A 24071-nucleotide genomic window follows, 5' to 3' on the forward strand; every position below is an offset into this window, starting at 1 on the left:
CAAATTTAGGGAAAGAAAAATAGCACAATAACATACAGTAGTGAAACGTTTGTGTTTATCTTTAGCAATAGTGCTCTGGATTAGTTGTATGGGTTTGTGTTGCTGGTGGTGGCCTGGTTCATGGAGATGCTCCCAGATTCTATGTGCTCTGCAGCAGGAATGGCTTCTTGTCCCTCTGTGCCCAAAACGCTACTCTTGTTTCAAATAGAAGACACCAAAATGATTGCAGTGTTTTCCACCACTCAAAAAGACAAAATTTTGGTCTTATTTGGAAAGGAAATTTCTGAATTGCTGTAGCTTTCTGTGGGATCTGTATTATGTGTGAGGCTCTGAATGTATCATGATTCTCAACAGAAGTCCTTCTATGCTGCCAAAAGAAAGGCTTAAAATTGTCTTATTCTCTCTCTATTTATTTATTTTTTTTCTCCCTGAGCAGAAGACAGCTTCCCCATGGTCATAAAATATTGATCAAAAATTCTTCATTCATTAACAAGACTGTGTTTATCCTTGAAAAAAAGAACAAAACTAGTGGAAGAGGAGCAAGGATGGATTTTTGCAACCTGCATTATACATTGTTTTAGCATTAACATTATTAGCATGAGTTTTTAATGGTCACAGTTTTAATTTAGATGAAATTACTATCATAAATACATATAGTATGGCAATGCAAATAAATGGCAGATTTTATTTGAAACTAACTGAAAATATGTTTGTTTAACCTGATTTGAATGACCCACATGAAGATTACATCCAGCCTACATATGCAGGTCTGCCTTTTTTTTTTCCCCCTGCCTTTCAGGTATTAGAAGTGTTATAATAGATAATAATATAGAAGTGCTGCTATTAGCGTTGATGGCAGAATGCAGAATTAAATGACAAAACACTACAGACTCATTGTTTGTTCTTTCCATAGGGACTGATGATTCAAGAAAGTGGGCACATGTCCACCACATATCCTTGGCTTTGACTTGTTTTCAGTGCATTTTTTTTTAGGTCTCTATGCAAAGTTAAGATACCAAACTATCTTTAATTAATCAACTTACCAAATAAATGAGGACCTTCAGCTAGAGAAAATCCATCTGCGGTAGCTAGCTGGGGATGTCCTATTAAATTCATTTCAGATCCCATTTATTCTTCAGTTCAGGAGGAATATAATTAAGAAAACAGTTTGAAAGGAGATCCTGAAAGATATAAACCAAGAAGGATATTTAAAACAAGGTAATTCATTTTTGTGTACCTGTTGCAAGGCAGGATCAAGGAGGTTGTTTCAATATTTACTGTAACAAATTTTGGATTGAAGATACAATATCTAGTTCGGCCTTCAAATAAAATGCTGCATCTAGTTTGTTTTTTCCTTGCTGTGCTGTATCTTATTGGCTGTATCCTTCTGCTGTTCAATTAAAACCGATGGCAGTTTATGCTCAGTTTTATTCAGATATTCACAGATTGAAGCACTGAGCTGACCTGCTGAGAGCAATGCTGCCCAGACCCTCTCCCAGGGAATGGTAGTTGCTTCCATTATTTTTTCATCACTCTTTCATCATTTCCTTGTTTTCACTTACTGAGAAAGTGCAAGCTTATGGTTTAGGTCAGAAGACACCAAGTCAGGAAACTTGAGTTTAATTTCCAGTGACTGGTTCTTTATCTTGCCTTCAGTAATTACTGCCTAAAGAAGATAAATGGTGGCAAAAACAGAAAGCAAATCCTTGCTCTAAAAACCAGGCTAGCTCACCTGCTCTCTCAAGCAGCCATACAACTTTCTCGCTTGGGGAAGCTGAGAGATGCTTGTGCCTGGTCACTGGCAAACTTTCCTAGTCATCAAACACAGCTGCCACCTCCTGAGGTTGCCAGTAGTGCTGAACCCAGAAAAACAGCAGGGTTTTCTCCCTTCCACTCCAACCACTAGGCTGTTAGGAGGTGAGAGGCCTACCACTGCCTCTTGCTCAGGTTGGGGCTACAGTGATAGCAGCACCACAGTCAGCAGGAAATTATGCCAAGAGTTTCCTGTGCCCAAGTCTGGCCAGTTTGGGTGGAGCAAGAATGGGGTTGTGCTCATTCATGTGTGGGATGGAACAGCTCAAGGTTACACGTGGGGCAGGACTGTCAGCAGTCAGAGAACGCACACAGGACGCCTCATAGGCTCCAATGCCTCAATGCAGACACCAAAAAGATTCTATCTTAATTCTTTCTTTGATTTCATTCCCGTGGGACTGTTCCTGAGTCTGTGTTTCCACTCACTGAAGCTGCTTGAGAGTTAGAGCCTGCCCTGCTATGCACTGAGGGCTCAGCGTGCTTCTCAAGCAGCACTGAAGTCATCTGACAAAAACGTGAGTGCAGCAGGAGGCCCCAGAGCCCCACAGACTGGGAAGGAGCTTGTGAGACCAGCAAGCACGCTGTGTAATTATATTCAGATTTGTCCATAAGGATTCATTAAGTTCTTTCTTAACATAAACAGAGGCCCTCTAATTAGACCGATGCATCTTAAATGTCTGCCCACAGATAATTTAAACAGTTTACTCAGAAATGTCAAAAGCTACTTGTGTCACAGACCAGATTCGGGTCCTGCAGCAAATAACATGTAAACACTCATTCTCAAATCTAGCACAGAAACAGTTTTGCAGCAGCAAAAAACTCCACGTATCTTGGGATGGGGCTTAGCAACCAGCCTAACCATCCTAGCAGGTTCACATCCACTTCCAGCCATGTCACTACCTCTGTCACGTTTTCTGGGGAAGGTTTCCATTGCCAAAACCCCTCAAGAAAAGGGGCTGTCCACTGAGGTTGCTAAGGGAAGTCAGCAGCAATACAGTAATTTTCTCATGAACTTCCCATGGCAGGCTCTAGGGAGGAAGGCTCCTCTTACAGCCCTGTCCTAAGGGTCCTGCAATTGGAGAGGAGAGCAGCAAAGTCAGGACTGGACAATTATAATAATGAAAAAGAAATGGAAAGCCATAGAGAAATGCCAAAATGAGGTATCTTCAGAGGAATTCTGAAGTTTTCTATGAATTTTCTTGCTAAAGAAGAGGCCATCTTCACCTTGCCTTCACATGCAAGCCCATCAGTAGTTTTCTTACTGCCCACAGGAGTGCAACCCATGCAGTTCAATGCAAGATTCTCTCTTTCCCTGCAACAAAACTTGAAGATTATGTTCTGTTATTACTGTTAAGCCTCACGTTTCCTCAGCAAACCTAGCTGGCTAACACTACTACAGCTGACAGCAGCACTGGTATTGTGAATTCCTATATATTCACACAGAGTGTAGTATCTCATGTTCTTAGAGGATTTGGGGTGTTATATCAGGACATTTTAAAGACAGATCCCTGTGGCATTATTTACTGAGTATTTTGGTATACAGTTAAAATTTTCATGCACAGTTCCTTAGCTTGTATGCTATTTATCCTGTATCTGTCTAGTCTGTGCTGCATGTAAGGTAAGAAAGCTGCATGCTATACTCTAATGATATTTGCATTTTTACAGTCTCTTTGAACTATTCCTTTAAGGCTATCCAATTATTCTTTTCTTAACATATCATTGAATAACACCACTCAAGACAGAGTTCCTAGGCTCTGTTATTCTTTACACACACACAAATGATGCTATTAACAGTGCTTCATTCATTGTGGTAAATCTGTGGCATATTTGCTACAACTTCCCTGTATGCTCAGACATTACTTTTTTTGTAACTTATTTTTTAACTCCACCCCTCCTCCCACATTAATTTTGATCTAGGCAGATTCAATTCCAGTCAAATATTCATAAGGATTTTAGAGTTCCCATTTTTTTTATATATGTAAGTGCATATCTATCTACCTATCTATAATTTCCTTTAATATATTCAGCTGATGTAGACCATTTACTGGAATTCATGAAAGAAATTGATCATATCTTACTAGGACTTTTGTCATATATAAGGCTTGATCACCACTGAAAAGGCTAGAAATTTGTTTTTCCATTACATGTAGCTTTGCTGTTGTAAATTTTCCTGAATGCCAAACTCTTCATTAAATACTGATTTATATTTTGCTTTAGAATGCTCCTAGCTACAATCTGCTGTGAACCTGTTAGATTTACCCAATTAATTTAATCAGTAATTCAAAAGCAGCAGCTAATGATTTTCAGCTTTCAGGCTTACATCACTTACACAATATGAGATATTTAAGCACCACTTCTTCCATACTTCTTTCAGTTCTAGGAAATGGTACAGATAGGTCAGCATAAGTCAATGTCACAAAGCGCCACAGACCCAGAGGCAGACTTCTCTGCTTTCAAATAGCTGTTCCCATGATTTACACCATGCCATTAGCCACTTCTCAGCTTAATCCTCTGGGGCTATTCCTGTAGTTAAACAGCCATGGTCTCAGCTTGCTCCAACTCTCATGGAGCAACTTCAGAAGCATAGCACTGACAGGCAATACAGTGCCACTCAGCAGGCATACGAAGGTACATTACTTGCTGGTGACATGGTGGGGAGACATACAGAGCCATCTGCACCACCTGTGCACAGAACCTCTCAACAGAATTTTTGTTTTCCTAAGATAAGACATTTATTTGTTTTGGTGACATAAAACTATGTCATCACAGATTCTAGAGGCACTTCATGTCTATGAAGGGGGATCAGCAACCACTCTCTTAATTCAGATTTCTTTATCAGTCCAAAACCTCAACTGTCTTACCATACTTAACCAATGTTCCATCATGATGTGTAACCAAAAAAATCATCAGATGAGGGAAAAGCTGAAATAAGGGCAATAAGTGCATAGGAAATCAATACTGTTCTCCAAAATAGAGCCCTTAAAGAGAAATGAAGAGGCATGAAACAAGTAATGAAGCTCTTTGTTTCAAATGATTACTTTAAATAAGTTTGTTCAAAAACTATTTGCTCCACCTTTTGAGATTATTTTCACAGGGCAAAATAAGACAGTAAAGAAAAAGCTCAGTATATATGCAGCAAAACATATGCTCAGTTTCTTGAACTTATCTTCACCAATTATGTACAAAGAGCTCTGAATTACATAATTTTAGCACACATCGAAACAGTCAATACATGGTTATGCATTTGATGTTTAAGTGAGAAATTTGAGATTTATACGGTGAAAGAACAACAGTGTATGCATGTTTATTTGGCCTTCTTATGAGAGGTGCTGCTGAGTGTATACAAATGTGTGTATGCACACACACATGCACACAGATGTGGGTCTTTCAGTTTTATTGTGTACTCTTACCAATGAACTGCCTCTTTGCCTTCTATCATCAATACAGAAACTTCCCCTGGCTTCTGTGTTAGCAAAACCAAGCCTCTTTATGGAGTAATTAAAGTTAAAATTGACTGGGCTCACTGAAAGTAAAAAGCACCATAGGTTCATCCTTTCAGCTAAAGCAAAAATATGTTTGATCATCAGAAAACCTCCTTAAAACTCTAATTACCTTCAGAAGATTGACTTTATCTGTTTCAATATCTCAGTCAAGGAAGCTATGTCAAAGTACCGGCAAAAAATTTCACAAATATTAGTAAAACTTTTCCTTCTTTCTGCCCTGTAATATTTTCCTATTCTTTACACATGTGGCCACCAGTTCTCAGAGAAGTTTCAGTTAATCCATGGCCTGATCTGAACACTGTTAACATCAATGGAAAGGTTCCCATCTCGTTCACAAGCTTTTGATCTTGCCTCGTAGCCTTTTTGTAGAATATTCAATACAAAGCCTCGCTGTTATGAAAGTCTTTCTATGTGCCTGCCTGTTCTCTTTTAAGTATATCAAAGACATGAAAGCATGAGGAAGATTCACACTCCTCATTTCTAGCCTTTCACTGCCAGATCACCATGGCATGCATGGCACCATGGGCAGCTATGCAGCAACTGATGCAGAACATAAGCAACAATATGAGCAAGTTTTAGAAATGCGTTTGGTTGAAATTTACTCTGTGTGGCTGTCTGGTTTTAGTATGATGTTCAAAATCAAAGGAATTAAAGAGATACAGCACACAGATAAAACACGAGATATTCATACTGCTTATTTTGAAGGGACAAATCACAAGTAGAAGTGAAAGCTCTGCCAAAAGACTTGATGCCATTTCTGAACATAGGCAGGTTGACTTCAAAGAGTGGGGCACTTCTGACTGGCTCTGGGCTGAACTGAACACCATTCCTTTGCACTTTTCCTTTCTCCAGCACCTTTTTCCTGTCTCAGCAGCCATGCTTCCTTTCCTAACCTGTTTTTGAGCTCCCATATAGCCAACTGGGGGCTCTGAGCTCTCTGTAACATGAGCAACAACAGTAAAAATAAGAAATATATGTCAAATGTGTACCGCTCTTGCAGTATTTTGAAGGTATAAGGCTAGTAGGAGCATTCAAAGTAAACTGACATTTTCTTAAATTTAAAGATTTTGACAGTAGTCACTTGAAATGCAAAACTCCTTTTTGCTTATGCTAGTTGTAAGTGCTGAAGTTCTGGACATCAGAAGATGCACCCGGTATCTATACACAAATCTGTCAAAATGAGAAATTATGTAAAATGAATATAACCACTCCTTTAGATTATCCTATGTAGATTATTCCCATTTTTCCATTAACCAATTCTTTTCCATTTCTTAAAATGAAAAAAAAAAAAAAAAAAAGCAAACAAATCAGTGCAATCGTAAAGCTGAGGCACATAATTAACGAGATTGTGTTATTTCAGGAAAGATGCAGTGTCAAAGTTAAGCTCTTTTTTCAACCAACACAAAGGCACTAAAGGCAGCTTTCTAATGACGAATTCCAACCATGTCGGTTTTTTTTTATGATCTCAACTTTTTTTTTTCCCCCCCAAGGGGAATATCTGTTGTTGCATCAGTTTTATAGACAAAGTTACTTCTCCTCTTGTTATTCTTTTAAAATTCCTTCTATCCTGACCGAGAATTCATTAACATCCTCTAAGTAATTCTGGTGAGAAAATTGCTTTTATGCTGTGCAACATAAGAGCAAGATATAGCAATGTAAGAAGTTACTACTTACTGTCCTTTTCTGCAATATCGTGGATGGCAGGATGTAAGACAGTTCTGCAGTCAGTTCAGTATCCTAACGATTCTCACACAGGAACATTTTTGTTTTGTTTTTAGGTTTAGCAGAAGCCTGTAGTGATAACACAATGAATCAAAGCTTGGGCTCATTGGCTCTGTGCCCTAATGGACAAGGATTACTCATTAACAATTCTTTCTTTGCGAAACTCTCTAAACACAGGCTGTATTAAAACATTTTGAATCCCAGCTTGTCCATCAGCTCAGAGATCTGAGATGCTCATTAATACTCTGGCTTCATGTGTGGGGGAGGCTGGCTCAAAAAGTGCAGATAGTACCACGCTGTTAATTGTAATACTTTTCTTGCACACATAAATTTTTATGACAATCTCAGCATCCTTTCCTTTTCCAGTCGAGGAGTTCAGATGGCATTCCAAGTTATATATCTGATTTTCAAGTATTTCTGGTATATTTACACTTTAGAGGGCAATTGAACATTTCAGAGCATGATACCAAATACCGAAAAAGTAGAATGGGCTGTGAGTTACAACATTCCAGGGATCATGAGACATTAAAGTTCAGTTCCCAGATTTGGCACATTTTCTAACAAACTGCATCATTTTGATTCTAGCTCATCCCATAAAGCTTTGGGAATGCAGCTGAGATCCTTTACTTTAAACCTAGTTGTTTCTTGCACCCTTTGTGCACAAATGGAAGAATGTAGTCCTGGGAGATAGTGAAACACATCCTGGGTGCACTGTACCTGAAGATGCTAATCTCTTACTACTGACAGAAAGATAGCCTTGAACAATTACATCCTCATTTACCTAGTAAGGAAATTGAAAGTAAAGAGCAGTGAAGCCAGGTTGTTCTGTTACAACATGGCATCCACATAATTAGGGTAATAATACCTTGTTCTGTATTCATGACATATCCTCTGGGGATGAGTTGATTTGGCAGTGGAATTGAGGCAAATTTCAGCCAGGAAGGACAAATGGCAGCACCGCTTATGGGAAATGAGTTTGTGTCTCCCACACTGTAGTTGTTCTCTCTCCTCGTCCTTTTCATATTTGCACTGTCTGATTAAGAGTGCGTGCACACAAGCTGCCTCCTACTCCAGGAGACAGGCATTGGACAACAAACACAACACTTTCTGGGAGAAAGGTGACGGTTGCCTGCCCTGAAGTTATCAACAGCAATATTCCCTTCTTCTCTCCAAGTTGAAATAAATAAATTAGAAAAGCTGTATTCATCCTCCAGCTTCCGTCAAGGAAAATGGGACTGTCTTTCTCTTTAAAACGTAATAAATGGTCTTTCTCATGATTTTCTAGTAGGTTCACCTGATAGCCAAACACGCATGGTCTGACAGGTTTCTGATGGGATCAGTGCCATAAAGCTTCTGCAGGACACCACTGTTTTCAGGGGTTTGTGCCCACAATTCCTTCTAGCAGACACTGGCTGCATGATAAATAGACTAGCTGTCTTTGCTGATTCCCTGAAAGTCATCATCACTGTAAATGATGAGATTTCCATTTTACAAATTTATTCTCAGCAACATTTTCGGTGCTGGCAAAGAAGATAATTCTTCCAAAACAATTCTGCCCCCAGCAAGTAGGTGGTCTCACACAAAACATGCCAACATCCCATCTGACAATTTCCAGTAAGTACACACACTGGTGGTGCCTAGGAAACACATGCAAAAAAACCTCTTCAGTCAACCTGAGGCCAGTAATAGGGTTTTGTCAGTTACCAGGTGAAGCAACAGAAGCTGCATGAAGATATCTCACAAATACCATATTATGTATCAAACTGTATTATGTCTCGTCTATTGACTAATTCTGAAGACCTTAAATTGGGTCTTCCAGCTTTCAGCCCCTTGCAGGATCAGTCCTAGGTATTTAATGGCACAGCTCAATTGATATTTAAAGTCCCTAGAAACAAACCTTCAGTAAATGCTCTTCCTCCAAAAGCATTTTTCTCTGCATGGATGTTGTTCTTCAGATAGAAAAGAGTGCACAAAAGAAGGAAGCAGAATTTAATACCTCCATTCACCAAAGAATTTGTTACATTAAAGTGCCTTTAATTTTCATCCAGTAATAAACATAGTGGCAAACTTGTGCTTTGTCCACTAATCAGTACTTCTGATAAATTATTGAAAAAAAAAACAAGAAAAAATCCGCATGATCAGAAGAGGTGTTGCCTATAGCAATGACATGTGGCATTACTAGACCAAGCCAGCTGTCCAGTGTGGAGTCCCCAGTAACAAAAGACAGGGAGCTGTTGGAGAGGGTCCAGAGGAGGGCCATGAAGATGATCAGGGGACTGGAGCACCTCCCCTGTTAAGACAGGCTGAGGGAGCTGGGCTTATTCAGCCTGGAGAAAAGAAGGCTGTGGGGTGACCTCATTGCAGCCTTTTGGTACCTAAAGGGAGCCTTTAAACAGGAGGAGAGTCAACTCTTTGAAAGGGTAGAAAACTGCAGGACAAGAGAAAATGGTTTTAAGTTGAGGGAGGGAAGATTTAGGTTGGATTTTAGGGGAAGTTCTTTACAGAGAGAGTGGTGAGGTGCTGGAACAGGCTGCCCAGAGAGGTTGTGGATGCCCATCCCTGGAGGTGTTCAAGACCAGACTGGATGGGGCCCTGGGCAGCCTGGTCTAGTATTGAATGGGGAGGTTGGTGGCCCTGCCTGTGGCAGGGGGGTTGGAGATTCATGATCCTTGAGGTCCCTTCCAACCCTGTGATTCTGTGATTCTGTGATTCTGTTCATATTTTATCGTGGCTGACATGAAAATGAAAATAGAATGGAAAGGATTTAGAGCAAATCAACTGTCTTCTATAGCGCTGTAAGAGATATCTACAGGGGAGAAAAGTGGGAGTTAAATGGTTCAAATCCAGTTCCCACAGATAGAAAGTCTTTTCTAAAGAGCCTACCCAAGCCACACCTCCACAAAAGCCATTGGTAAAAATCTGTAAAGTGTTTCTGATTTGGTTATAAATAATGGTCTATCCACTGAATACAGAGTCACCTGCACCTCCTCTTGCATCCTTGCAGCACTGTATATTTACAGCTGCTGCACAGAAGACACAAGTCACTTACAGTGCTTTGGCTCACAGTGTCTCATTGGATTGGTCATTACGTACTCTTGGGCACTCTCAGAAATACCACTGTTCACCAGTCTAATGAAAAGAAAGCACTTCATTTCTTGAAGAATGGCCAAAATTATCACCAGCTTACAATAAATTTTATCACGGAAAGATAATTACGTAATCTTAATAGATAAGGGTGCTTCTGAATGGGCAAAAAAATAGGAAAAGAATGGGGTACAAAGTTTTAGTGAGTTAACTCCAATAACTTTACATTGTTCTTTTTACTCTTGTATTTCAAAGGCAGAAGATTAGCTCCAGTATTAAGATCAGTTTCATTTAAAGAGTAAATCTTTCACTAATCTGAGCCACTTATTTGTAAGTTAGTCTCTGATTATTTGGTTTCTGGACACAGCAGAATTTGCTCAACAATTCTATGATCTGCACTGATGTAATCCAACATTTTGCCTTTATCACTCACATATTTAAAGTGGAGTCATGAAGCATAACAGCAAGGGGGGAATTCCTCTCTGATGGCAGACAGTTAATAGTTAGCCAGTATGCTCTAGCAGGAGCGCATATGTAATTAATGTGATACCATCTTGCAACTGACCTGCTGCAATGGAAATGCTGACTATATTGGAATCAGAAACACTGTCAGACAGTGAACTTCAGTGTGTGGAACTTGGTCTACCTCCCTCTAGCTGACTTCATCTGGAATTCAGAATGTGTTTTGCTATGAATAAGTTTTATGGTCATGCAACATCAGATTCTCTCATTGGTTTTAAATTTTAAGTAAGGCACTGATGTTATATACTTTTCCCCCATTCTCTTCTTTCCTGCTAGGGGTTACAAGTTTAAAAGTTACTAGAGGAATCACAGCTTTAAGTCAAAAGTGTTAGTACAGTATCAGCTGATAAGAAGTCCTGCTACCGGCCTTGGGGTAAATATACACTTTATTCTTTCTTTTTTTTTTTCCTCTTGATATTTTGATGTTATACAGTAAGATAGTAATTGAGTGCAATTAGGGTTAGTCTTCATTTATGTAAATATTTGGAGAGAGAAAAATATTATGAAATGTTGATCTGTTCCAGTAAATGAATGCACTACCCTTTCATTAATAAATAGTTCTTCTAAACTGAATGTCAAAGGTGATGAGTGAAGTATCATTAATAAGTAAATATTAGAATATTTTAGTGATCTTTTTTTTTTTTAGTTTCTGCCTGAAACGCACTAAGGAAATTCCTTCTGCAAACATTTAAACTCCTGCTTGCTTTTAATAATGTATTTTGCATCAAAGGAAAGATGTTTAGGACTGGTTCAGCGATTGACAAGAAACTGATTCTTTCAGGATAGGAGAGAACATCGCAGATTACATGAATGGATTGTAGAAGCCATAGATCTTTGGAGGTATAGGAGGAGCCTCCACCAATGTAGTTTGGCAAATCAGATTCACTGCTGGCCTTTTAAGTAGCTCATTGCTCTGTTTTGTACCTTTTCTCCTAAAAGAGATACTACCTTGCTCTGAGGCACAAAAATGATTGCTCTCATTGCTTGTTGATAGGGAGGGCAGAACAGGTGCTGCACCCCAGATGATACCCACATGCAGGGGCACAGCTTCATCCTGTTCCAAGATTCCAGGACCACTGAGAATACAGGGGAGCCATCACACACAGTAACTATAGAAAGCTCATTGTCTTTTCAGGGAAAGAGGGAGCATGAGATTTGGCTATGAAAAGTCAAGTAGAGTTCAGTTTGGAAGAGGCTGCATTCTTCATTCTGCAAGGAAGATCTTTATGTGTCGGGGAAGAACAAGGCTGCTTCAGTAGGAAAAGAAGTCAGGAGCCAAAGACAGCCCCACTGTCAACGCACAGTCCCACAGCACCTGAGCAAGGCCCAGGTGCTGTAGCAACAGAACCAAAGAAAGTTGGTGGTAAATCAAGCCCACTGCACATCTAGAGATCAGTCAAGAGCAACAGGAGCAGAAGGCAAGGCTAGATACAGGCCTAGAGATACACTACCTGCAGAATCATTATGAGGTTCACCCAGGAGGCAGAACAGAGGCAGGACAGAAGACGATGCAGGCTACATCTCATATCCACAGCAAGCCTGGATAGAAGGCTTAACTTAGCTCAGGCCAGGACTGAAGGCCCAGGCTTGAGATTGACCACTGACAGGGTCCAGCTGAGGAAAGTCAGGGCCATCAAGACCTCTCAGTGCCCTCAGTCTCCTGCTGTATAATTGTCCTCAGAGCCATTGTTGGTTTTGAAAACTGCTTGCTCCTTGTTCCTTACCAAATGTAGGAACAGTGGTGACCAATTTTAGACACTTGCAGCAGGCAAGAGGAACAGCAGCAAGACTAAACCCAGTGTTCAAATTCTGCTGTAAAGACTGAGATGAAAATCCATTATCACAAGTTCAGCTGAAGTGATTCATGACTCCACCTGCTTAAGAAAAACAAAAGGGGCTGAAAATTAGATTATTTTGGATCTTGTATGTAGCTGCAATATTGTCAAACTCAGAGAAGTAAGAAAATATATCACATTAGATTACTCCCCTCTGAATTCTAACAGAGGCATCCAGGAATGTGTTTGTAGAGCCCTTCCCACCCCAGCAGGAGATTTTGTTGGGATGACACTTAGTGGGAAATACTGGTGATGGTTGGACTGGATGATCTTAGAGAGCTTTGCTAACATTGGGGATTCTATGATTCTATGACTGATGAAACTGAAGCACTGCTATTAGGTGCATTCCAGCAAAGAGATTTTTGGCCACAACTTTCCCAGAGCAACAGTTTCCCTTGCCACAGAGGTGCACAGAAATGTAAACAAAGCATGAGGTACAGTCATAGTACCCTACTCTGCCACACATTAGGTGCACATTAATCTGGGGGAACATTAGATATACATGGTTATATCGGGTGCAGTAGAGAGCAAGTGAATGGGCAAGTGTGCTTGTGTTGGGAGCTAAGAAACACAGGGGTGAAATGGAGGAGATAAGAGCAAACATAGACAGCTGGGCAAAGGATCCTAACTCCATGCACCAAGGCCCAGGTCACTGACCATCCCATTGGCAGCAACCTGAAAACAGCAGGTACTGAGGAGAGAAGGAAACCTGGAGGGCAAATAAAGGTGTGGAAGTTGAAGAAAAGTATGTTAGACAGTAGGTCTTGGGAGAATTGAGGGATTCCGTTTGTTTTTTCCTTTCTTTATCTTCAGTTTACATCTTACCATTCTGAAAACAAATTACTTCCCTTTATGGAAGAAAGAAATTAAATGCAATAATGATTTTATTAAATTTAAACAGTGCAGATAAGGAAATGCAGATGTTACTTATCTCATTGCATTATTAAGTTGGGCACACTGTGCAGAAGATCTTTTTATATCAGAACCTGATCTCACCATTCTTTTTGTTCAAAATTGGGTTATATCCCAAAATATGAATATTTGCATTGGCAGTTCCCTCATTTATTTCTAATCTCACTTGGCAAATGCATTTCATTTTCCCATCTCACATTGCAGCGGAAACAGTATAACAAAAACAGGTTATCTAGAGAACAGTTACTGAGTAGATTATTTGCCTGAGAAATTTGTCTAATTCTCCTTCTGCTTTTGGGCTGAAAAAACTTTTACAAGGAAGAGAATCTTACAAATTTGTGACTTCTAGGGTTTTCTCTGTTTCTATAAATAAACGTGTAGGGCTGAGACAATATAGGTGAAAATGTGGAAAAATCAGTTCAAAGCATGAGTGCTGTTCCACCCTCTATACTGACTCCTCAACAATACAGAGCCACATTAGAGGTTTCCATCCTTTTCCTCAAGGTTTCCACAAAATCGCCTCAAGCTGGGCAGTGCATGTGGTCTGCCTCTCTCCACTGACAAGCCTTTTCTCAAAGCTGGTCCTTTTCCCAGGAAGTGGAGTTGCCTGCCCAGAGGATGAACTCTGTTCATACATGCAGCAGCCCCTCCTCAGCAGCTAACCCATGCTGGAATAAGTCCTTAGATGCCTGTAAGATTGGCCTCAGTGTTCCAATCAGCCTACTTTAGATATATTTGCATTTTTTTGGGGCATATATACCAGTTATCACAATGGCAGATAGATAAAGGTGTTACTGTTACAGAAATAGTGGCTGTTATTGGAATAATGGTTGGAATTAAAGTAACAAATTAAATTTCAGTGAAAATTTAAAACATAACAGAACAAGCTATCAATAACTGAGGAGCTGCTGTTTTGGTCATCATGGGGACTACAGCCGAGTCTTAGCTGCAGCAGACTTGCGTGTGAAAGATTTCTGACTGGAGGATTTGTGTGTCCATATGTGCAGGTGCTGCTATATCTACTCAAAGGAAACAGAATCTGCAACAATGATTGACAAATAAATTAACACCACTGACATCTGAGGGACAAATAATGTGCCCTGTCCTTTTCCCAGTACTTTCCGCTGTGGTAGTTGCTGATGATAAAAAGAGAAGCAGAAGCTCATAAGTGCATCAAAGGTACCAAATGCTAGAGCAACAGTACGCTGTTTAGATAAAAATAAAGTTGTTCTAAAGGTGCTGTTCTAAAATTGGTAAACTGATAACTTCCCACATGTCATGCTTGCTCACATAAGCACAACAAGAATTTGTGTGAGTTTCCTCCCAGTGGACATGGAAATTTATTCTGTGCAGATACACACGGATAACTGTGTTTCAGATTGGATGCTTTATTAACAACAGCCAATAAATATACATCTTGCAAAATAAAAGAGGGAAAAAAATCCTTGTAGCAAGATCATTTTTTAAGAACAGAAAGTATTTTTCTCTTGAATACGTGATGTCAATTTGGAAATACACATAAACCCTGAAGCAGCATTTGCTTAGCTGCATGTCCAACTCATTGCAGAGAGGGCCAAGGAAGAGCATACATAGCTCTTACCATTTTCAATTTAGTCTAAGACGATAACTCAGAATCAGAAAACAGGAGAGAACTGCTGTTTTCCAGGTGGGAGAACGACTATTCAAGTCAGTAAGGAGCACCTTGAACTACGCATGATCTTAAAGTCACTGCTATAGCACAATACCTTCTATATTCAGGAAGTTCAATTGGAAAAGCATCAGTCCTTTAATATTTTTGGTAAAATATAGGAACAACCAAGCCTGTTGTAAAGTTGATATAAATATGAGATTTACCAGATATATGCCTATCCTCTGACATTAAAGATCACACAAAAATAAATTTCCCAAGGAATATAATTAATAAATATTGGAGACTTTATTAAGTGGTAGCAAACACACACACACACAAAAATCACTGATGCTGAAGATCAGTTCTACTTGCAACTGAGAGAATTGTATTTTACATGTCAGATACTTTCTAAAGCTCTTTTAAAACTATTCTAGTGGATACTTATTTTCTCAGTTTAATCATTGACTTGTTGCTTAACCTGTCTTTTCACTCAGGTCTTTAAAAGTCAACAGATAATAATACGAAATAAATAAAACCTTTGTCACTCATTCCTACATCGTTTTACGTAACTCTCCTAAATGTGAGTTGCAACAGAAACCTTTGAACAGCATGCCAGTAAAATGGGCTGTATTGCAAAGAAGCTGATAAAGTCTGATTTGGAATACTGTCAATTTATTCCAGGAATTTGAGTGTCTGTAACCAGGCATTTTAAGCTTCTGCAATTTTGTAAGTCTTTGTTTTGTAAATGATATTGCTCCTTATTTCTTCAAGTGGAAAAGCTTGATCTATTATGGCCAAAATAACTGTCTTCTTTTTCGAGGCTGCCAGCAGAACTGGGCAGGTAGAATGATTTCCGTAACAGGAATGTCAGCCAGAAGGTGTTAAAGTGAAATGTGACCTCGACTGCCCTTACACCTGACCTTGGATTACTTCAAAGGAATAACTGAGGTGTGAAAAAATGCTTTTTCTGTACTCACCCTTGACCCCTTTACTTAATATCCCAACATAACAATATTTTAGCAATCACCTACTAGTCTTGGAAGTGAATTAAGCAAATTAAGAAATTAAGATGCCTCCAGTATTTTTTCCTTTAGAAGACAGATACTCACTCAGTTCCTGCTGAAAAAATTAGCTGCTCCCTAATGCAGCTACAGGGGAAAAACAACAGAAATTACACATATGCTGCAGGGCTCCTGTCTCACTGGGATCATGGAGACAGGATGCGATGATTCACACTACTGGAACATTGCTTTAGATGGATACATGCTCTTTAACAGAGGCAGAAAAGCACAGAGAGAAGATGGAGTTGCCCTCTATGTGACAGCAGCAGGAATCAGGGAACTACGCCTTGGGATGGAAGGTGAGCCAGTGTGGAGCTTGTAAAGTATGGACTGGAAGCAGGCCAATGTTGTGGCTATCTTTTCTAGACTGATGAGAAAGAAGTATATGAGACCTTCTCTGTTCAGCTAGAAGAAGTCTCTTGCATTCAACCCCTGGTCGTCATGAAGGATTTTAATAACATTAATGGGTCCTGCTGTCACTGGAGGAACACAGCCTTGCACCAGGGTAGCATCCTTTGCCCTTTGTAGGATTTGCTTCAAAGAATCTCACGGGAACATGACCCTGGAGAGAAGAGTTATCTGGAGGAACTGTTTGATAATCAGAAGTCATCTCCTCCATGCTCCAGAAAAGTCCATTGTAAAAAGCAGGAAATTTAGCAAAGGCAGCAAGAGACCTATCTGGATGAACAAGGAGCTCCTGATTAAATCAAAAATAAAAAAAGAAACTTACAACTGGTGGAGGAAGAGTGTAGGGTGAGCCATTAGGAATACAGAGCATGCAAAGACTGTAGAGAAAGGGTTAATAAAGCTAAAGCCCACCTGACATTACATCCGGTAGCAGATGTGAAAGGCAGTAAGAAAGGCTTCTACAGGTATATCAGGATCGTAATAATCTTCTACAGTGAGAAGACTCTCTTGCTATATAATAGGAGACCCTCACTTTAGCAAACCTTTCAGCACTGTGTCCCCAAACATCCATGGAGAGGTGGATAGAAAACTGAAAGAAAAAAGGTTTCGAGGTCAGCAGCATGAAGCCCAGCTGTACAGCATTCATTACTGGTTCAATATCTGGATTTAACTGCATTAAGGATATGGATGATTGGAGAATACACCCCCAACAACTTTGCAGAAGGTCTAGAACTGGAGGAGAGGTTGATACACAGAGTGACCATGTTGCCATTCAGAGTGTCTTTGGCAAGTGAGAGAAATGACCTGAAAGAAATATTGCAAAGTTCATTGTAGGGAAATCCATGTCCTACACATGGGGAGGAATAACCCTGTGTACCAATACAGAATGGGGGCTGAGAAACAGCTTAGCAGAGAAGGCCATGAGTGTCTTGGTGGACAAACTGAAGATGATCGAGCAGCATGCCCTCACAAAGAAGGCCAACAGGTCAAAGGAGCTGAATCCTCCTGTTTACTCAGCCCTGGAGAGACTTATATGGACTGCTAGGGCCAGTTCTGGGCTTCCCAGTGCAGGTAGGACACAGACTTAGTGGAGCAAGTCTAATGAAGAGCCATTAAGATGTTTAAGGTGTTGAAGCACGATATGTGATGAAAGGCTGAGAAAGCTGGGACTGTTTCAGTTTGGAGAAGATAAGGCTTGGGGGGAATCACATTAAGGTGTATGAATACATGAAGGAGGGAAGTAAAGAAGATGGAGTCAGACTCTTAAAAATATTCAGTTACAGTCTGTTATGTTTTAACCTAGCAAGCAGTTAAGCATCACACAGCTGTTCGCTCATCACTTCCCTTACCCAGATGGATGGGGGAGAGAACTGAGAAAAAAAAAACACATTTTCAACATTGTTTTTCTCCTAAATCCATAACAAGCATCATATCAACCACTATAAAGAAAATTAACTGTCCCAGCCAAAACTAGGACATAGGAAAAGAGGTAACAGGTACTGACTGAAAGTCAGGGAAAAATATTTAACTTTAAAAAAAGAAAGAGAAAGAGAAAGAGAAAGAGAAAGAGAAAGAGAAAAAAAGAAAAGAAAAGAAAAGAAAAGAAAAGAAAAGAAAAGAAAAGAAAAGAAAAGAAAAGAAAAGAAAAGAAAAGAAAAGAAAAGAAAAGAAAAGAAAAGAAAAGAAAAGAAAAGAAAAGAAAAGAAAAGAAAAGAAAAGAAAAGAAAGAAAGATAGAAAGCAAGAAAGAAAGAAAGAAAGAAAGAAAGAAAGAAAGAAAGAAAGAAAGAAAGAAATTGTTTCATTGTGAGAAGAGTCAAAAACTGGAACAGTTTGCTCAGAGAAGGTGTAATCTCCATCTTTGGAGATACTCAAAACTCAACGGGGCGTGGTGCCAGGGTTTGTGTTTTACCTTACCCTGCTTTAGCAGAGAATTTGTACTAGGTGATGTCTAGAGCTCCTTTCCAGCCTTAATTTTCTATGATGCAGTAAGAAATTAGGTGTTTTAGAATAACCAAATTAATCAGGGCCCATTTCAGTAAGTCACTAGCTACAGAAATCCATCTTTCTGAATAAAACTAATGTAAAAAAATAAATGAAAGTATTACTCACGCACTTGGGAGTACACCGTGTGCTGAAACTCCAACTCTGCCCAAATTTGGCAGCTTTGATGGTCTTTAGTTATTCTGTAATTATTTTCAGGGATGGACTAATGAAAAATATTAAGAAGGAAAAACTATGCTCTCTAAAATGATTTGTACTAAACAATCCTTCTGAGGAAATCTACATTTGTAGTCTGTTGGGCTGAAGGGGTTTGCTGTCCTTCAGCTGTTGCAACAGTATGATAGCTCAAGAAAAAAACTGTGGGTCTTGAGCATAAAATATGCCTTGTCCTGTAAGAGCCAAACACTGACGGAAACCAGAGAACAACCCGTTAGCAAACTTCCCCCATGTTCCTTTTTGAAGAATCAAATTCTTTTGTAAAATTCTGGGGAAGTCTTTTTCAACAGTTGGTTTGAACCAACACCATTCCTTCACTGAAAAATATATAACTGCCGAAGACCTACTGCTAGATAACCCTCCCTCTTGAGCTACAGCACATGAGAGCCAGCTGGTCAGTTGGCAACTTGCCCTTACTCCTGCCCTCCTCATACTGCAATCTGTGGGGACCCCACAATGTTAAGAAAGAGCATATCCCATCCCAGGGCTAGCTAAAATCATCCATTCCAACTGGAATACAAACACACTGCTCCCATCACAGAATCACAGAATGGCCAGGGTTGGAAGGGACCTCAAGGATCATGAATCTCCACCCCCCCTGCCACAGGGGGCCACCATCCTCCCCATTTAATACTAGACCAGGCTGCCCAGTGTTCCATCCAATCTGGCCTGGAACACCTCCAGGGATGGGCATCCACAACCTCTCTGGGCAGCCTGTTCCAGCACCTCACCACTCTCTCTGTAAAGAATTTCTCCTCGACATCCAACCTAAATCTCCCCTCTCTCAACTTAAAACCATTTCCCCTTTTCTTGCTGTTATCAACCCTTTCAAAGAGTTGATTCCCCTCCTGTTTATAAGCTCCCTTTAGGAACTGAAAGTCACCCTGCAGCCTTCTTTTCTCCATCCACAAGCAGACAGCCTAGCTATGGCCCAAGAGCACTGAGTTGGATCAGGAACACTGGAGAAAACGGAGGCTTAACTCTATAAACAGCAAAGGAGAAAGAAGGAACTAGCTGTGGGCTGCTCCTTCTCAAAAGTAAATATAACAGCACTGGGCGTGGGACAGATTTAAACTGGTCACAATTATTAATGAAGCTGGGACAGAGGTTGGCACTAGTACAGATATTAATGAAGTATGCAGAAAAGGACTTGGAAACAGCAGCTGTTTCTCATGCTTGTATAGTTCCTGTAACCACTTCAGCCAGCAGGGGTAGGGGACAGAGATCCTGACTGCAGCTTTTCTCCCGGTTTTGTCAGCAACTTTGCTCTCCAGCTCTGTCCAAGGGTGATGTTTCCCTTAATGCAGAGCAGACGTGCAGGGCAGGCCAGGGCGGCCTTGGCCTTTGGCCGCCCAGAGTAACACTTCAGCGCCACAGCTGCACTGCCACTGGAGCAGGAACTTCAACACTAAATGTCCCTCTTTCCAGTAAAAGATAAGGAAAGGAAATACAAAACAAAACAAAACAAAACAAAAAAAAAAAAAAAAAAAAAAGGAAAAGGAAAAATATATAAAAATAAAATTTGCTAAAAATAAAATTCTTGTTGTTACTGACTGTGCTGGTCCAGGGTCTTGTGTATCATTCCGTGAGCTAGCAAGGGCTGGGAGGAACCACTCGTGAAAACAAGAAAACATACAGTAAAGATGAGGTCCAGCACAAACACAGCTATTCTTCTCCGTGCTGTGCCCACAGCCATGTGAAGTGTATCCTGTAGCCAGAATAGAGCAACAGGAACCAGGGAGTGAACTGTGCAGGACAGAGGATATTGCATTCCCTTGCTAAGGGAAAACCTACCTTCTGGGGCTCTCCAAGCAGCTTCTGCCTGCCCCATACAGCTGTGGTGGAGTGTGGGAGTAACGATAGGCACACCAGTGTTGATTGTGCTGCTCCTTTTCTTCTTAAAGCTCATGTTCTTCTCTTCTAAATTCGGGTTACCCTTTGGTACTATAATTTCCCCTTACCCATCATGAGTCAGGAGGGACTCATAAACTACTTCTAAGCTGTGTAAATATCTATCAGTACAAACTACTGATCACTGCCAAGAAATAGACTGAGTGTCTCAGGACATACAGACTTTTTTTTTATTACATACGCGGGGAAATAGAAGGGAACAAGCAGATAGGATCAAAGTCCTCTCCCTAAAGCAAGAGAAAGCCTCACTGCCCTTATCTCAATCACAGCATCAGCAAGTTTCTCTGACTAATTCCTTTGCCATTCATTACTCCTATGCCCAGCAGACAAAAAACACCTGGCACAGTGCTAATGATGACTACCACCAGTTCCTGAGAGGACGACTATTTTTATTGGCTGCCTTAAATATTTACTGTTTTCATGAAAGTTTTTCTTTTCCTGAAGTTGGTGCTCCAAAGGGAAAAAAAAAAAAAAAAACAACGAAACTTTGAGCTAAGAGAGATGGATTTTTCATGAGTTCCAATTTTTGCCTAACACTTATTTACCAAAGCAGCCATAATCTGCTCAAAGAAACTGTACATTTTTTGTGTAGGTAGAACTACAGAGCCGAACACAAGGAGAAAAGTAGATGCCAATTTCCTCTACCACAATTCTGAGCTCTGGCTCTGTTGAGCAGATAAATCCAGTTGCAGATGAACAAACATAGTCTGTTGACTGCTGCAGATATACTGAATGAGAGGTTAAATGAGTCAAGCTTTTATTATGATGAAGGCTTAAAACATCCAGATGGTATGCTCTCAGGAAAAGTGTGTTGGCTCTCATTTTATTTCCAAGATATTTCAGCATGAAAGAAAACAAATGTTACTGCATTTCTTACACGAATTCCTTTCTTTCCTCATATAATTCTGCATATAAAAGAGTTCTAAGAATAGTAAGCATTATAACTCCTAAAATCCAAAAAGTTTGAGATAAGAAAGGATATTTTTTGCTGTCACTCCTAAACGTTGTTATCAACTGGGTGTTTAGATGTAACTGTTGTTGGTATGCGTGTAATTGAAAGCGCTTTTACAAAGAAGCCTACCAGACTTCTGTATATACATATGGATCTATATGGTGTAAGTAGTGTTGTCTGTACCACATAGACATTCAGATGGCATAAGAATGGGGAGTTTTGAATCTCTCCATTTATTTATTCCTGATCTAATGGGATTTAAACTTTGAAGGAGATTGCTGAACTTTGAGACTGTGCAGGATATCAGGTCTTGAGCCATCTTGTAGGCTTCAAACTCAAAAATCTGCAAAACTTCGAGTTCTGTTTCCAGGATTCGAATGCTGAATTCTGGTCCTTCCTCACCCCTCTGTCTGCATTGGCTCTCAGCTACAACTTGCATTAACTTGCATTCATTTTTCCTCTTTTTCCCTTTCTGCTTTTTCACTGCTCGCTCCTCTCTCTTAAAATACAAATAGTTAAATAGAACTGTTCTTATCATCTTAAAAGGAAAATGGGAAGTAATTCTTTTTGTTTGTTTTTTTACAAAATTTTTATTTAAAAAATCCTCAACATTATGACTAAACTCAAAGATAACTATCTGACATCAGGAGTCAATTGGAAGTACTCGCGTGACACAATTTGCGTAACCTCAAATTGATTTTTGTTGTGCTCCTTTCAAATTAATTATGTTACACACATGAGACTCCTCCTGGCACTCCTTAACATCTGGATCCCTTTGTTATGTATTTTACCCAGAAGTCTGCACGCTTTTTTGGACCAAGTGATTATTTCCCTGGATAAGTTTCTACTGAGGTGAATTTTCATTGTTTCTCTCATTATTTTTTCCCTTCTCACTACAGGGAAAAATTTATTTAACTCTTACATAAACATAAAGGAGCATTAAGTACTGTTAAACTTCTGCTAGTTGTACTTGGAAAAAAGGTGCCAAGGAATTATAACTGTAGCTTTGTTAAGAAAGGCCAGTGGTTGGTTTGAACAACCTGCACAAAGTCTCGCTGTCCTACTTTTTCTTCTCAGATTTAAATTCTTATTCTGTGGCCTATTTTTATCATTTCACACTGATGAGAGATGGATGATAGGAAGCTTGATGGAGATCTCTTTTCCAGTACGAATCAAATTTTTCTTCCATCTACAACCAGAAAACGTTTTTCAAATCAAACACTGTGTGTATGAGTTCTAGCTTATGTTGGGAAACATTAAGAAGTTATTTTTGACACAGAAACAGAAAAATATGCAAATAATGCATTTACTGGAGTTTAATCAGTATCCCTCCTTTGGGTCATTCGCATCCATTAGCTTAGAGCTATGACGTTTTAGGAGTCAGGTTGGGTTGTGCCAATAGTTTCCTATATTCCTTAACTGTTTCATATTCTAACAAATTTTAAGAAGACATTTTTAGAAGAAACAACTTCAGTGATTGTACTCTCAGGGATTGCAAGGGATCACTATTGAAGCAAGTTGCAGATAAAGAGATTCAGGATCCTGGAAGCCTGTTTAATCCCAATACACTGCCTTCATTCTCAGACACACGGTAGTATGGAAGCCACCAAATAGATCAAACACTTGATTAACTGTCAAAGATTTCCAGGAAAGTGACTTCCAAGTAGTGACTTCCATGCTGTTTACATTTTATGCAATTTAAAACAGTTGAAAAAGAAAGGGAGAAAGCCCCACTATCCTACTGTGATTGCCTAGAGGAGTATTGTGGTCTGTAAATAACTTCAGCTTCTCAGATATTGTATTCTACCCCTGGCAGCAGTTACACTTAGAAAAGAATGAAAATACTTACTTAAGTGCAAAAGCCTGTTTAAAAAGTTTAAAATGGTTAAGAAGTTGTTAACCATTTCTTTCAAGGCGTTAAATAATGCCCAACTGTCCACTGAAGTCAAACTACCACTGAATTAAATCAGTGTAGTCTGTTTGTAGATGCAAAATGAGCTCCTCACTGTTTTGTCACTTGGGACAGTTGTAATGCAGAAGTGTAAGAAATAGTAGTTGCATTAACCACAGAAGAAACAGAAGTCTCACATTTGGCTGTTTCTGAAATTGTCAGGATGCTTGTAGTTTTTCTCATAACAAAACATTCACTTTGTGTTCTTCTCAGTACAATGCTTAATCAGTACTTGAAAAATTACCATTATATGGTCTTCTCTTTACTAAGGCTGGCTGTCAGATTATTCTTAGATTCTCACATTAATTCCTTTCATAATACTATTTTCCATATAAAGAGTTCCTGTAGTAACTATGCATATTCCACATGATTGAAAAAGGAGTTGTTTGGTTTGCCCATACGCAAAGAAGTGGCCCTCTCTCTTTCATAAGATGTGGTTGATGTTGGAAAAGAGTTTAACATCATCACATTCATCTGCTTTGATATTCTGGTGGGAACATTTGACCACTTCCTGCCACTCAAGTCCCCAGATGTTGATTATAACCTGCA

At 39.6% G+C, this 24071-nt stretch overlaps 1 protein-coding gene across 2 annotated transcripts in view; it reads right to left on the bottom strand.

Annotated features, from left to right (window-relative positions):
• The window catches only part of NR1H4 (nuclear receptor subfamily 1 group H member 4), a 39634-nt gene extending 32495 nt beyond the window's left edge, over window positions 1-7139 (bottom strand). Inside the window, exons 1-2 of one of the 2 annotated variants that reach the window (XM_052669039.1) lie at window positions 6990-7139; window positions 1044-1181 (exon numbers count right to left, since the gene is read on the bottom strand). In XM_052669039.1, the coding sequence (XP_052524999.1) occupies window positions 1044-1128 (85 nt within the window). In that variant the 5' untranslated portion in view covers window positions 1129-1181; window positions 6990-7139. The remainder of the gene's footprint in view (window positions 1-1043; window positions 1182-6989) is intronic. The other variant, XM_052669040.1, reaches the window with a different exon arrangement.
• Window positions 7140-24071: the final 16932 nt, after the last annotated feature.

This window comes from Tympanuchus pallidicinctus, unplaced genomic scaffold (assembly GCF_026119805.1).
Source record: "Tympanuchus pallidicinctus isolate F22 unplaced genomic scaffold, pur_lepc_1.0 scaffold8, whole genome shotgun sequence".
Lineage (NCBI taxonomy): Eukaryota > Metazoa > Chordata > Aves > Galliformes > Phasianidae > Tympanuchus > Tympanuchus pallidicinctus.